Genomic DNA, 15373 nt, shown 5'->3' with positions numbered 1-15373 from the left:
CCACTGTGGGAACCGATTTTTGCAAATCGCAGACTAGCAACTTTTTTTTTTCTTATCGGTTCCTGATTGCTGGCGAAATATTTCTGCTGCAGAGCCTTCCATTACAAACCGCCTGGAGCATCGCAAAGCACCAACAAACGTCACAATGGATGCCGCCACATTGAACAAGAAGCGCAAGCGGAACAAGGTTGAGGCTGCTGCTGATGCCACGAAAAAGTCAAAAAAGTCCAAGAATCCCCCGCCACCAGTCGAGCCCGAGGTTGAAGATGAGGTAGCAGAGGACGAGGAGGAAGAGGAAGAAGAAGAGGCTGTCTCAAACGAGGACAAGGAAAACAACAATGAGGATGGAGAATCAGATGCTGGATCAGATCTCGCAGACAAGCCCGCCGCCAGAGATGCCGATGGAGATGTCATACCCAACAACTCTGCGCCCATACTATCGACGCTGGCCGACTCCCAGAAGTTTGAAGACCTCAAGCTGTCCGAGAAGACGATGAAGGCGATCCAGGAGATGGGCTTCACCAAGATGACTAGCATTCAGCGTAGCGTTAGTCTACCCAATCAATCTCCATCTCCAATGGCACAGCTTGTACTAACCTGCTTCTTAAACAGGCCATTCCACCTCTTCTTGCGGGCAAGGACGTTCTCGGTGCCGCCAAGACAGGTTCCGGAAAGACGCTCGCTTTCCTCATTCCCGCCATAGAGATTCTCAGCTCCCTGCGATTCAAGCCCCGAAACGGCACCGGTGTCATTGTCGTCTCCCCGACTCGAGAACTCGCGCTCCAGATTTTCGGCGTTGCACGCGAGCTGATGAAGCACCACTCACAGACATACGGTATCGTCATTGGCGGAGCGAACCGAAGAGCAGAGGTTGAAAAGTTGACCAAGGGTGTCAACCTTTTGATTGCCACTCCTGGCCGACTGCTCGATCACCTTCTCAACACTCAATTCGTTTTCAAGAACTTGAAGTCTTTGATCATTGACGAGGCGGACCGAATTTTGGAAGTTGGTTTCGAAGATGAAATGAGACAGATTGTCAAGGTTCTGTCAAACGAGGACCGACAGACTATGCTGTTTTCTGCGACACAGACAACCAAAGTTGGTGAGTATTTTCCCGAGCTTAAGTTCACACATCTTGCAGCGCACGTATCTGACTAAATGCGATTCACAGAGGATCTTGCCAGAATCTCACTGCGACCCGGCCCGCTATACATCAACGTCGACGAGGAGCAGAAGCATAGCACAGTCGATGGTCTGGAGCAGGGCTACGTCCTTTGCGAAGGCGACGAGCGCTTCCTCCTGCTGTTCTCCTTCCTCCGAAAAATGCAGGCTAAGAAGAAGAAGGTCATTGTCTTCTTCAGCAGCTGTGCCTCTGTCAAATACTACGCTGAGCTGTTGAACTACATTGACTGCCCTGTTTTGGATCTTCACGGCAAGCAGAAGCAGCAGAAGCGGACCAACACTTTCTTTGAGTTTAGCAATGCGCCCCACGGTATTCTGATCTGTACCGATGTTGCCGCTCGTGGTTTGGATGTGAGTATTTTGCCGGCTTGTCATTGGGCTCAAAAAGTTCAAAAAGTTATTGTTGCTAACGACTGAAATAGATCCCTGCCGTCGATTTCATTGTTCAATTTGACCCCCCGGACAACACTCGCGACTACATTCACCGTGTGGGACGAACTGCCCGAGGCACTGATGCCAAGGGACGAAGTCTTCTCTTCCTTCAGGTACGATTATCATCCTCACATTTCCCATCTAGCAATTGCTAACATTCCTCATAGCCCAACGAGGTCGGCTTCCTGTCCTACCTCAAGGCAGCCCGCGTCCCCGTCGTCGAGTTCGAGTTCCCCCGCAAAAAGATCATCAACGTCCAGTCCCAGCTCGAGAAGCTCATCGGCAAAAACTACTACCTCCAGCAGAGCGCCAAGGACGCCTTCAAGTCCTACCTCCACGCCTACGCCAGCCACAGCCTGCGGTCCGTGTACGACGTGCAGAAGCTGGACCTGGCTAAGATTGCAAAGAGCTTCGGCTTCCCCACGCCGCCGCGCGTGGACATTACGCTGGGGGCCAGCATGGGACGGGATAAGGTGCAGGCGAGGAGGTCGTATGGTAGCCAGCCGAAGCAGGTTGGCAAGTATAAGAGGGATAAAAGGAATTGAGAGATGTAATATAATTTTGTTTTGTTTGAAGCAAGGGTAGCCCGTGGTCGAATAAAATGACTGCGATGAATCGCAGTGGTGTTCTTTTGACAAGATGGCTTTGTGCAGGCTCGTCAGACGTAATCCAATAGAGGACATGGTTCAACGTGGCTGGTTCGTTTCTTTGGTCTGAATTACGGAGTTTGGACTTATCAAAGCAGACGGTTCAGTCAAACAAAGTAGAGGCAATATAACTCTGAACTCTCGTCTGTGAGCAATCGTCTGTGAACGGACAACAGGCTCTTTTGTCCAAGTTTGATAACTTCGACTAACAAGGATGCCTGTTCACTCAAGCCAATCAGTCAACTCAACAGGGGACATGGCTCAGCGTAGCTGTTCCGTTTCTTTGGTCTCAAGTACGTGGTGTGGACTTATCAAAGCAGACGTGAACAGGCAACAGGCTCCTTTGTCCTCAAGTTTGACAACATTGACTACCTAACTTGCAAGCTTGTACCACTCAAATAAGTCAACTAATAGACACCTATCAAGTTTCTTTATCAAGTCAGAACTCATCAAGGTAAATCGATCCACTCAAACAAAGAAGCCGCAATGTGAACACTAGTATTCCGCCAGCCAGCTTACAACAGGCTCCTTTGTTCAAACATGGCGTCGTTTCATCTGTATATCGCAGGAACTTGCAGTTTTGTAGGTTAGGGTTATATAAAGAGGCCTTGACTCAGCTCTTGTCTAGAGGGATCATGTCAAACTCCGAAAAACTTGCATCTTACAAGTCTACATACATTATGGACCCCCCACCATATGAGGATCCATTGGGGAAAAGAACACATTCCCTCAATAATCCATTGCCAGAAGTACCATACTCCCTAGAGGATCCATTGCGGGAAGTATCTCTTTTGGTGAATAACCTTTATGTCCTTTCAGACGCTTTCTGCCGACACCTCCGCTGTCAACGCTCTAGCTCTGAAGATGAAAGACGTATCATCCGCGATTGTTTAACGGCCTTCAGCACGCTGGAAAATAAATTGGTGGCATCTGTCCCTGGATACTATCTCGAGAATCCTCTTCACGATTCGTTGCGCGATCTGGTTGGCTATATTGTCTCTTTCTGTGACTTTGAACGACTGCAAGAAGCCTGGGAAGCCTGGGCCTATGAAAAGGCTAAACTGTTAAGAGATGCCTTAGATGATGATGTAAGTTATAGATTCTTAATATGTAATGAGGACGGAACTAGCTAAGGCTGCTGATACCAAAGCAGCATCAGGACACTTTCTTACGTATTGCGACAAGACTCAGAGTGACGAGAGAGGTGAAAGATGAATCCAAGAAACGTTTGCATTTTGCAAAAACCATGAGACCTGTAAGTAATACCGATTCTCTCAAGGACATATCCTGTAAAAAGCCAGCACTAAAGCCCACTTAGCTTGAGCCCCGCGGACGGCTTCGTATACGTTGCGATGATCAACTATATTCATTCATACACGAATTGGAGATTACTGGTATTCTATACAACGAATACTCCATTTTTCAACATATATATCCACATATCTGCGAAACGGTGACTTCAAAAATCTCACAGCTTAGCGATGAAGTTCATTGTATGCTTCAACAATCATGTTGCCTAAAAAGGCTGCCGAGCGGTTACTGGAATATACACAAAGATTTGCGGGATGCCACTACTAAGCCTGATTTGTGGGAGTCTTCTTGTCTTAGGAAGCTTGCTTTAGGCGATAGCTTTGAAGAAAAAAGTCGTCTGCTGTTGGTGACTGGCGAAGCAGGATGTGGCAAGACAAACCTGCTCTTACATATCGCCAAACTACTTCTGAAGAGAAGATCATACGCCCATTCAGACCCTCATAAAGTGGTTACGCATTTTTCTGAGGATAAGAACACAATTCAAGATTGCCTCTCATCACTGCGGGAGCAACTCGAAGGGAACAATGATGCTGGGTTCCAGCTTTCGCCTGATCCCAAAGGGAACATCTCCTTCGACGATGTAGGCAAAACATTGGGCAAGTTTTCCGACGACAATAAAAATACAACAATATATATCATATTAGACGGGTTTGACAAGTACAGTGGGTACTTGTCCTACTTGCTCAAGCTGATTTCCACGACTATCAACTTATCACCAAAGATTCACTGGATTGTTTCTATCAGATCATTCAGAAATTGCACAGCCATCAAGGACATTAGTTATACACTAGCAGACGTTAGTGACAACGAGAAATTGAAAGATGCTGCAAAGAAGTTTGTTTCAATGCAGGTTGATACATTTTTCAAAAAAACTGGCATCCCAGAACCTTCCCGGGAAGATCTTGAAAAAACCCTGATGAAGAGATCGAAAGGAAATCTTCTCTGGATCACTCTGGCGTGCAGCATTATAAAGAAAGACCCTATATATGCCATGCACATAGCTGGGAACGTTGAAGAGAAAATTGAAGCCTTATACGTTCGCTTCAATAACCTGCTGCAGGTACAGCTGCTGCTGACAGCAGAAGAAAATAAACATTTAGGGGAGATTGTTACTATACTGGCAGCCGCCTGCCGACCACTTGCGATTTCCGAACTCCGACTTCTTGTCCAGCTGTCAGATGCTGTTGACTTGGAAATATTGATCAAGCGGCGATTCTTGTTCTTGTTGGAAGTTCAAGATGATATTGTGCGCTTCAGTCATGAGTTAGCTAAGAAGTATCTGATGGAGAAACACGTTGGTCAGATAAAGCCGGAAATACATGGAAAAATTGCGCTTCGATGCTTGGACTTTTTTGCTTCAAGCAGTTCTTCCGGCAACCTTTCTGACGAACTTCCAATTCATTACGCTGTTTCTCACTGGATCAAACACTTTTTGATATCGCAGTCAAAATCTGGAGATCTTTATGCAAGGCGCACAGGTCTCGGGGCACTAACGGACGTGTTGAGCCTTGGCTTCACTCAGTGGCTCGATATAATAAAGCAGATCCGCTACCCAGTGTCAGGAGTTAGCAGAGATCTTCTACAGCTTAGGAATTTCCTCACAGTGAGTTATAACCCCCGGCCTAGTCAGGGCCTCCAAGCACCTTCTTCAAAATTAATCAACTACTCCCCTGATCTCTTTCGGTTGGAGGGATGGTGCGCAATCAGAATCTTCTAACAGAAAAATATTAGGGATGTGAAAGTAAACAAGTTGAGCAAGACATTCCTCATGATTGCATTATCGCCGATGTAATGGACGCCGTGCGGTTCCTTCGTTTCAGTTACGACATGGGCAACGTCAGCCTAAAGGATAGTCTTTTATTCTACCCATATGAAGACTTCAGATTGAAGTTACTCAAGAAAAACTTTCCGCGGCTGTTGAATAAGCCAGCGACGGAATACAAGATGAAAGACATAGCTCTGAACCTCCATCCTCAGTCCCAGGTCCTCACCTGCGCCTACTCCCCAGATGGCCGTTTTCTCGCCTCATATTCGAAATCCGACAAAACAATATCCGTATGGGATATCCATAATGGTACAAAGACTGATCAGCTCCAGACTCGGGCTCCTGATGGCTTCAATCGATTCTACATCGCCTTCTCAGTCTCGGGGGCGTTGGCGGCACTAACTTCTTTAAATACTATTGATGTTTGGGACTTTCCCACTCGCAAACATATCAAGACGATCCGCAAAAACCTTGACAGACAATATTACAGGTTTGGAGATTTACAGGGTCTTACATTTTCACCAGATGGGAAGCAATTAGCCACAACCAACGGTAAATCTTTCTTGACCTGGGCTTTACCGTCTTTCGAAGAGCACAAATATCGAATCAATACACCAGACACAATTAGTTGTGTAAAGTTTTTGGGAGATGGATTAATTGCATTTCCATCCTCCAACATTATTACTCTCTGGCGTGAAGAGACGGCGGAGAATGTTCATATACTTCGCGGGCACAAAGAGCATATTACTAGCCTGGAATTCTTACCCAAACATCAGTGGTTGGCATCTGCATCACAGAATGAGAGTTTTATACGATTATGGGACCCAAACTCGGGATTGGAATTATATACCCTGAATAGTCATAACCCTGGCATTAGATCCATCTCTTTCTCATTTGATGAGACGAAGCTGGCATCAGGGTACAAGGATGCTATCGAAATCTGGGACTTTGAGAATATGGGCCCGGATCCTCAGGGATTAAATATGAGAAGAATTGAGCACTTCGAAGACTCGAAACACGTTGAATCAGTAGTATTTTCACCAAAGGATCTCAGTCTGGCGTCAGTATTGACCGGCGGCCTGATCCGGATTTGGGATACTTGCGCCTTTCGGCACGAAGTGAAAGGCTCTGTTACTCAAATAGACAGGCATACCTGTGCTATTCAATGCTTAAGGTTCTCACATAACGGAGAGTTTTTTGCTACTGCAGATCGCGATGGAAAAATATGTATTTGGGATGGGAAAACAGGAGATTATAGGATTTCCATTGAGAGCAAGGGCTGTGAATTACACTTGATCTCGCCGGACGACCAGAGCCTAGTCACTTCTTCTGCCGATGGTGTGATGGCCATTTGGAATACAGGAAATTGGCTTCTGAGACGAAAACTTATCGGCCATCGAGACAAGGTATTATGCGTCGAATTCTCTCCGGATGGGAGGCACATGGCGTCAGCGTCACACGACGGAACTATTGGAATTTGGGATCTATTAAACGAGTATGATATTGCAGAAACGAAACCGGCACATCAGATTCAGGCCGAGTTCGAGTGCTCGAACGGATTCGACAGGAAAGGTGTCATCCGAGCATGCATGGCGTTTTCACCAGACGGAACACAATTAGCTTGCAGCGTGAGAGGTGGTGCTGCCGTTCAAATCTGGAACGTGAAGCCAGATGGTTCACTAGATGCCTCTCAACACTCTCAACAACTGCATTCTGCAAAGGATGCTTTTAATAACTGCCTCTCCCTTTCTGAGCGCATCTTCTTCTCACAGGACGCCAATTTCATTATTGCGTCTGGAGATAGGCATTTGAGTATCTGGAGTATAGAATCCAAAAAATTCCTAATATTGATTAGATATGTGCCGATGATATTTCAGTCTCTAAGATGGGACGCAAGGAAACCGGAATATATTTTTACAGAACTTGGACGCTTTTTCATCGGCTATGTGTTTGAAACGAAGGTTGCAACATCGAAGTCGATACGATATGAGGATGGCTACTGGACGGACAAGGTGAACACGTCATCGGGTCCGCAATCAGAATCATGTACATTAAATGGGTGGGAACTTGAGATTAGTTGGAAGGGTAAGCCATTGGTCAAGTTTCCATCCAGTTATTTCCCGTCTCACTGGCACGGTATACGGATGCTTTGGATTCGCGGGAAAAGAATTGCAATGGGATATAAGTCGGGCCATGTGACGCTGTTGAACTTTGAGGGAGATGATACTGAGATTTGACGTTACGATTGATCATTTATGGTTTAGGTTTATGGTTGATCAGTGAATAGTTTTTGACTTAGATAGTTTTTAACTTAGATAGTTTTTGACTTAGATAGTTTTTAACTTAGATAGTTTTTAACTTAGATAGTTTTTAACTTAGATAGTTTTTGACTTAGATAATTATAAATTGATGCATGAATTGGTTATTTATCCCGGCTGATCCATCTGCCACGATATTTTGTATACTCCTCTCAGCTCTTTCCCCACAGGCTAGGTATGGGAATCTAAAGCAACCCAGGAAACTTCACTGTAGCGTAATCTGTGACTCTGAATTTCCTGTTGGTATTGATCGCATCCGCCAAGTGCCTAAGTGGGAAATAAGCGGGATGTAAGATACACACAAGCGGTGTCCCTTGGTGTCTATGTAGTTTGGTCACGAGCGAAGGACCACTTCAGAGCTGTACCCCAAGTAAATGTAGCAAGTTGGAAAAATAAAGATCCGCCTATAAAGTAGGTCTACCCTCCTGACTGTGAGGATTCGATATTCCAAACTGGACGACCAAAAGTTCATCGAGCGTTGAGGTACTTAATCAACCATTTCTAAACTCTGATCGCTAGATTTATGATCCTCAAAAACACGAGATACATGCCTGTTGGTTTCGGGAGGGACATGATCTGCTACATAAGCAGGTGAGTTCTTGGATGCCATCAAGTAAGTACCCGATTATGAGAAAACTAACGCAGTGAAATTTCATCGATTGATCCCATTTTTGGGTGCTGTCCTCCAGGAATCCAGCCAAGAAGCTCCTTTGCATACGCGGCTGCTGTTGCAGCTGCATATCGTTGCCATTGATCATTCTTGTGAGAGTCTGCGTAGTCGCTTATCCCTTTGATGACGAGACAAGGGAAGCTATGCATTACGCCAGCCGCTACTGTATCAAAGCAAAGAATGTCTTCTCCGACGTCACTTAGAATTTTGTCTCGAGTGGCGGCGTCCTCAATTATGGTGTCTCCAGAAGCAATTATGCCGTAATGAACCCATGGGTCTTCGGCACCGCGTGCTGCACGCTTAATCTCATAGGCTGGATCGCAATTGGCGCATGTATCACCCTCAACATGTTCAAATGTTGCTTTGAAGAGCCGATCATTCTCAAATCCTTGGTGCATATACTTTGAGCCTTGAGTTGAGGGCCGGTGTACTAGAGGAGTGATCGCCCATAACTGTGCATTGTTTATGTACATCTCTTTGAGAGTGGTTGGAATCCTTGGTGAACTGACCTCATGCTCTGCCTGTAGAGCCGCCACCGCTTGAAGGAGGACCAAGGGAGGTGTGTTCAAAATGCCTTTGGGTTCCCATACCTGTCCTGTTTTGGCCTTTCCAAGGTCATATTGGATGACGCCTCCCGTTCGTCCTTGAGGCTGGCTGACAACGACATCACCGAGGCGGATATCCTGACCTTGATCAGGTCGAGCGACACCCGCCCCGATGCCCACCAACAGGCCGATCTTAATATGAGGTAAAGATGAGAGGAACTTTGCTACCGTAACCGCTGCAGAACGAGTTCCGGGGACACCGGCAGGAAGTGAAGCTATGACGACGTTATGCCTGTCTATCTGGCCCCAAATGTATGAGTTTGTGTCGAACGGGTGTTGCTCGAATTCTTCGGGTGCTTCATGGCGCTCATGGAGCACAGCTATGGCTGCGGCACGGTCGATGGGAAGAGCAGCAATCCACCCGATTTTATAAGAGTCGACAGTATTCATGGCTTTATCGGTTGGTGAGGGATTATGTACAGAACCTCTAGATGAATCCAGAAGATAAATGTTGGCAACTATATACAGGTATATATACCTATGTCGTCTTTCCCACATTTAAGCGCTGAGAGTCGCAGGGATGCGATAGCTGCGCACCAACGCATGCACGAGAAACAATTGCGATTGGCTTGGGTGGTTAAAGTGATAAATAGATGTGGCACTACAGTTAGAATTACGAGAGCCCCGATTCTAACTTCCTCGTCTCGTCTTAAAGGTATACATGCACCTGGTATGGAACTGAATTACATTGACGATCGTGTAAGTGGGAGTAAGCGCTGCGACTCCGGAAGTGCCAGCGCATACACAAGTCGAATACTTTTCACCTCTGTAAACATTCATAGCCCAATATTTGGGGAACATATCAATCTCTTAATATTGATATTATTGTAATCGAAACGTTTCTATTTTAGTTAATCTCTGCATCGCTCAATTGCAAAACTATTGCCGTCTTTTCTGGAGTGTTTCCTTGGGACTCGGACCATTCAATGTGGCTGTGTCACGTACTAACGTAATCCGCAATTTCAAATGTCAACCACCGTCTCCAATGTGACGCCAACCGCTTCAATCTCACTCAAACATCTTCAACAGCGACTCAATTCCGTTTGCCAGAGTTTGGTTTCATTTTCCCCAGCGTTTCTTTTGTATACATGTGTAAACTACCATAAAATCGCTCATATAATCACCATGGAAGCTCACGATAAAGTCATCGCATCCATATCATCCCGCGTCAAGCACTTCCATCAGCTGCAAAAGCCCTTCCGCATCTATCATGGCGCCACAAACAGCACGCGTCGATCTCATCGCCGCTCAGACAACACAATCGACACCAGCCAGCTCAACCATGTGCTCTCCGTTGATGCCACCGCCAAGACGGCCATTGTAGAGCCCAATGTGCCAATGGATCTTCTCGTGAGCGAGACGCTGCGTCATGGCCTAGTCGCGCCAGTCGTGATGGAACTCCCGGGAATCACAGTTGGGGGTGGCTTCTCGGGAACTTCAGGAGAGAGTAGCTCATTCCGTTACGGCGCGTTTGACGCGAACATCAACTGGATCGAGATTGTGCTGCCGGACGGCGAAGTGGTGCGAGCGTCCAAGACGGAGCGTCAGGATTTGTTCTGGGGCGCAGCCTCGGCGTTTGGGACGCTGGGAGTTGTAACGCTGTTGGAGGTACAGTTGAAGGAGGCGAAGAAGTATGTGAAGCTCGAGTATTCGCTGGCATCAGGCGCGGCGGACTGGCTAGAGAAGGTCAAGGGAGCGTGTTCGGTGGAAGAGAATGACTATGTGGATGCTATTGTGTTTTCTATGGACACGACAGTTGTCTGCACGGGGAGACTAGCGGATGAGCTGCCACAGGGGATAAAGCCAGTCGGATTTCTGGGCCGAAGCGATCCATGGTTCTATACCCGTGCCAAAGATGTTGTCAAGGAGCTCAAAAAGACGACGGCAAAGGGAGGGGAGGAGAAACAAACGACAGTGGCGGATTATATCCCCCTCGAGGACTATCTCTTCCGATACGACCGCGGTGGATTCTGGACTGCCGTGTATGCCTACCAGTACTTTATCACGCCCTTCAACAGGATCACCAGATACATTCTGGATCCCTTTATGCACGCTCGCGAAATGTACCGCGCCGTCCACAAGAGCGGTCTCGCCGATTACTACATGGTCCAAGACGTCGGCGTTCCGTATGACAAGGTTGTTGAGTTCCAAGCCTGGCTGGACAAGGAGCTGCACATCTACCCTCTCTGGATCTGCCCATTGCGCATCCGTCGTGATGATCCGGATTCAGGCCACGGCCTGCACTCGGAATTTGCAAACCCTGATGTCCCTGACCTAATGAACTTCGGTGTCTGGGGCGGCGTCAAGGGTACTCGTCGAGAAGTCATCGAAAAGAATCGCGCGCTGGAACGTAAAGTGCAGGAGTTGAATGGAAAGAAGTGGCTGTATGCTCACGCATATTATACAGAGGAGGAGTTTTGGGCGCATTACGACAGGACATCGTATGACGCTCTGAGAAAAAAGTACAAGGCCGAGTATCTGCCGAGTGTATACGACAAGGTAAAGGTCGATGTGGATGGTGAAGAGAGGGCGAGGAATGCGACGTGGAAGACAAGGTGCAAGGCCGGGTTTTGGGATCTTTGGCCGTTGGCGGGATTGAGAGGGTTCTATAGTGCGGTGAAGGGAGGTGACTATTTACTTCAAAAGAGTAAAGCGAAGAAGAACGAGGAGGCCGTGAGAACTGAGACGGAGACGGCGGCGAAGAGGGAGTGAGACGGACCTGTATGTTTGTGAGAGAGGTGGGATATAAGATACCCAAGAAGATCAGAGTGCAAGAGCATAGACTGTTTTAGAAGACCAGGCTTACTAGAACTTGGAATGCCGTATTTATTTATTTGTGTTGATGCATTAATGCGATAGCCATATACACTTTGACCCATCCTCTCCCCTACTCTTACAAACCAAATGAATGAAGGTTTTGTTTTTGGTGACCATTGTTTGTCATTCCGACCTTGTTTTGATCCCGTTTCTCTTTCATTTGGGTGGCAATCCCGGGCAAAGCAGACACACCTCCCTATCAGTCATGTCGAAAGCTTCCCAACTCAGTCTTTGTCCTCCCACTCATTTCGCCCATAGTCTTGTCACGCTGCTGCCTTGCCTCATCGGGGTTTTTGACGATCCAGTTGTAGCCTATGAGAACGGCGAGGGCACCACCTCCAATGACCATCCTAGGGTGATACTCCATTAGTCGACACCCTCACTATACACCAGGAAGAAATACGCAAAGACATACCAATTACGCTTGAGAGCTTCAGGTCCACCTGGATTCCGAGGTGGCGGCTGTTGGCCTCCGGGACCACCGAGGTCATCTTTGCCTGAGCCGAAGGTGGTGGCCCGGCCCGGCGCTGTGGTGCTAAATGGGGCAATCACGGAGCGGGAGGCAAACGCCGGACGGAGGACGGTGCGGAAGGCGACGATGGATCTTGCAGACATTGTTGAGAACTTGATTCGGGTTTGTGTTTATTGGATTGATTGGGAATGGAATTTTTTTTGGTGTTTAGAACAAGAACAAGAGGGTGTGCAGGAGCTGTGACAGTGTGCAAGAGGGGCTTTTTATTGTGAGTAAGTGCCTGGATGATCGATGACTTCAATGCGGTGGCGGTATGATGCGGGCATGACGTGCGGGCTGCGAAGAGAAGATGCGTGTCCCGCATTTAACAGCGATATTGGATTGGCATAGGCAATTAAGTAATTTGAGGAGAAACTATGGGGATTTCAAGCAAAAGGGTGATTGTGGCGGATGTTGGCGATATAGGGGAGAGGTTGGTTATTTTTGGCGTGTTGGTGGTGTGATGGATGGGGGATCTTGGGCTGATGGCACGCGGGAGGTGTGTTGTCAATCTGATAATATTTTGCGATAAGATTATCCTCGATAATAAAGATTTAGATGGGTTAAAGATGATATACTCTGTCAATGCGATTGTATTGGACGGTAGTTGCTGGCTATGCTCACAGAGTGTAATTGTATGAGAGGGGATCACAGGGTATTACTAGATCCAAAGTGAGATGAAAACAATGCAATAGTATAGGAATAACGATAAGAATTTCATCAGATTTTTATTGTATTACATGTCACATAGATCTATCTATTCCATCTACTTGTTATTAGTTGGCCACAGCTCTTGATTGAACTACTGCGTAGTGTGCCACAAGCAAGCTCAACCTCATCAAGCTCAACCAGCACCATGTCATCAGCGCCGAATAATGTATCGCACTAACTTACTAGTATGTATTTTCGGTTATAGACTACTGGATTCGGCTCAAGTGAATCAATAAGCGATTCTCAGTCAGCATCTGCCAAAGTACACGATCAAGACTAACCATAGAGACGGGACAGTAATTATGTTCATGCATTGTCATGAAACAAACTCCGACACATATAAACCTTCATCAGCTTACTTGCTCATTGTAGTAAAACCTTTATCTGTTTTGGGACGCATCTACGGAGTACAAGCCCACCAATTTATGCATTGTTCTACTCTAGTCTCGCTTCACAGAAGGATCACCAACCATTAGCGCATCCTTCACACGCCAAATGCTCAGTTTGATCCAAATTCTATATCTCCATTGGGCACAACCGAGCGCTAATGCCTCATGCATCAACAAATAGCGAATCCTATTTACCATGACGTGTCTCTATAAATTTCCTTTGCTCCTCACCTCTTAAACCCTCGAACACCACATCTCAAGCCCATCTCCAGCTCGATATTTCGTCACCTACCAAAATGGGTCAACAGGCGTCCATTCCCCGCAAAGGCGCCAAGCTCCGTGTCATCGGCGCCGGCATGCCCCGAACCGGAACCGCCTCCTTCAGCCGGGCTTTAGAAATCCTCCTCGACGGCCCGGTATACCACGGCGGCACTCAAGTCACACTCGGCCCAGAGCGAGGTGTCAAGACCTGGCTTGACCTGTTTTCTCATTGGCCGGCCCAAGACGAAGCCACCGAAAAGACGAATCTGGAGCTCATCAGAAGTCAAACAGATGGCTTCGTCGCCATGACTGACAACCCATGCCTCGTGCTCGTTCCGGAGCTGATGAAGCTGTATCCAGAGGCATTGGTAATATGCACACAGCGCGACGTTGACTCTTGGGAGAAGAGCATGGAGGCTGTTTCCAACGCCACGACTATGTGGTTCCTCCGTTTTGTCTTGTTCCCCTTGCCTACAATGCGCTACTTTGTTCAATTCATCGATTCAATGCGCCCTGTATGGCTATTTCGCTATGGAGAGACCGAGCCGCCGACAAGAAAGTCATACAACCGACATGTCGAGTGGCTGAAAGAGATTGTGCCACCTGAACGACTCGTCTTTATAAATGTCAAGGATGGATGGGAGCCGTTATGCAAAGCGCTGGACCTTCCAGTTCCCAAGGACGTACTGTTTCCTAATATTAATGACAGCAAGGCGATTGATGAATTGGCAAAGAGGCAGGTTCGGCGGGGGTTGACAAGATGGGCCGTCTTGTTGGCCGTTGGGGGAGCATCTATGGCTCTAGCTGTGAGAAAATGGATGTGATGATGTGATTTCTAGGGGATTATGAGAGTTGTATGTAGATGTAAGGCCTTGGGGGGAGTTAAAAATGCTGTGAAGGGGATTCGCACCAAGGCGATTCTCATTAGATGGAAGATGCCTTAGATGTAGATAGACCACCATTGGCTATCTTGATGGGGCTAGTAGAATAAACTGAGTTTATTTTATCTAATCACAGCTGCATTAACCGGACTCATCAAGGTTATATTCAAGGTATTGAGAAAGGGCATTGTAAAGTACATGTACATTGGACAGGGATAAAGTTTCTAAACCCAGCAACGTTCAGCTTCATTCAAACATTGAGGGAAACTATCAATGTATTTGAGATTGAGTAATGACTAAACTGATACTCACAACGTTCGGATGAATAATTTTACTCTCTTACTCTTTAAACATTTTGTGTTGTTTCTTGGTAGTGATCCTGTTGCCAATTTACCGGCGGCGAGCTGTCATAGAGTGCATGGTTATGGAGACAGGGAGTAGTTCAACGAAGGTGCCGATTGGTACTGCAACTGATCGAATTTACTGATAGGTAAAAGGATTAACGCCTTTGTACAACACCAACAGTAGTTATTTCCTTCTTCAATTGTGTAATCACCTCTGAAGCGAAAATTCATAATGACTATTTCTTGAGATACTCATATTCAATCATCATGTAAAAGAGCCGAACAGGCCAATGAGAATCGCCAAAGCGGCACAACCACCTCTACCCCAGATCCAATAGTTTGACAGCTTTCACCTTGGTCAGCAAAAAAATCGTTTTATTCCCGAACAATTCAATCTTACTCGTCCCCTACCAAAAAGACCGCCTAGCCACCAATAAACCATGGCGCAACGATAAAAGCCGTCGGGTATTTTCCAGCCGCAAATCATGGCCCCGACGGAAGCTCCAGATTGCCAATCAGAGGCGCTTCG

The 15373-nt window shown here is 46.9% G+C and overlaps 6 protein-coding genes across 6 annotated transcripts; 4 read left to right on the top strand and 2 right to left on the bottom strand.

The window, feature by feature from the left end:
• Positions 1 to 145: 145 nt before the first annotated feature.
• T069G_00170 (DEAD/DEAH box helicase domain-containing protein) lies at positions 146 to 2159 on the top strand (the record flags this gene model as incomplete). The annotated part of the gene is made up of 5 exons (XM_056167380.1): positions 146 to 547; positions 613 to 1102; positions 1172 to 1533; positions 1605 to 1727; positions 1782 to 2159. The coding sequence occupies 5 exons, from the start codon at positions 146 to 148 to the stop codon at positions 2157 to 2159; spliced, it is 1755 nt and encodes a 584-aa protein (XP_056032696.1).
• Positions 2160 to 2896: 737 nt separating this feature from the next.
• Positions 2897 to 7574, top strand: T069G_00169 (WD domain, g-beta repeat domain-containing protein; the record flags this gene model as incomplete). Its single annotated transcript, XM_056167379.1, has 4 exons — positions 2897 to 3349; positions 3736 to 3754; positions 3818 to 5175; positions 5304 to 7574. The coding sequence occupies 4 exons, from the start codon at positions 2897 to 2899 to the stop codon at positions 7572 to 7574; spliced, it is 4101 nt and encodes a 1366-aa protein (XP_056032695.1).
• Positions 7575 to 8291: 717 nt separating this feature from the next.
• On the bottom strand, positions 8292 to 9320 carry T069G_00168 (phosphorylase superfamily domain-containing protein; the record flags this gene model as incomplete). Its single annotated transcript, XM_056167378.1, has 1 exon — positions 8292 to 9320. One exon carries the CDS (start codon positions 9318 to 9320, stop codon positions 8292 to 8294), a length of 1029 nt encoding a protein of 342 aa, XP_056032694.1.
• A 735-nt stretch (positions 9321 to 10055) lies between these two features.
• Positions 10056 to 11642, top strand: T069G_00167 (FAD binding domain-containing protein; the record flags this gene model as incomplete). Its single annotated transcript, XM_056167377.1, has 1 exon — positions 10056 to 11642. One exon carries the CDS (start codon positions 10056 to 10058, stop codon positions 11640 to 11642), a length of 1587 nt encoding a protein of 528 aa, XP_056032693.1.
• A 304-nt stretch (positions 11643 to 11946) lies between these two features.
• T069G_00166 (uncharacterized protein) lies at positions 11947 to 12362 on the bottom strand (the record flags this gene model as incomplete). Its single annotated transcript, XM_056167376.1, has 2 exons — positions 11947 to 12097; positions 12163 to 12362. 2 exons carry the CDS (start codon positions 12360 to 12362, stop codon positions 11947 to 11949), a joined length of 351 nt encoding a protein of 116 aa, XP_056032692.1.
• A 1292-nt stretch (positions 12363 to 13654) lies between these two features.
• On the top strand, positions 13655 to 14443 carry T069G_00165 (uncharacterized protein; the record flags this gene model as incomplete). Its single annotated transcript, XM_056167375.1, has 1 exon — positions 13655 to 14443. The coding sequence occupies one exon, from the start codon at positions 13655 to 13657 to the stop codon at positions 14441 to 14443; it is 789 nt and encodes a 262-aa protein (XP_056032691.1).
• Positions 14444 to 15373: the final 930 nt, after the last annotated feature.

Source organism: Trichoderma breve, chromosome 1, assembly GCF_028502605.1.
Source record: "Trichoderma breve strain T069 chromosome 1, whole genome shotgun sequence".
NCBI classification, from domain to species: Eukaryota; Fungi; Ascomycota; class Sordariomycetes; order Hypocreales; family Hypocreaceae; genus Trichoderma; species Trichoderma breve.
Note: the sequence above shows the minus strand (reverse complement) of the source record. Positions and strands in the feature narration are given on the sequence as shown.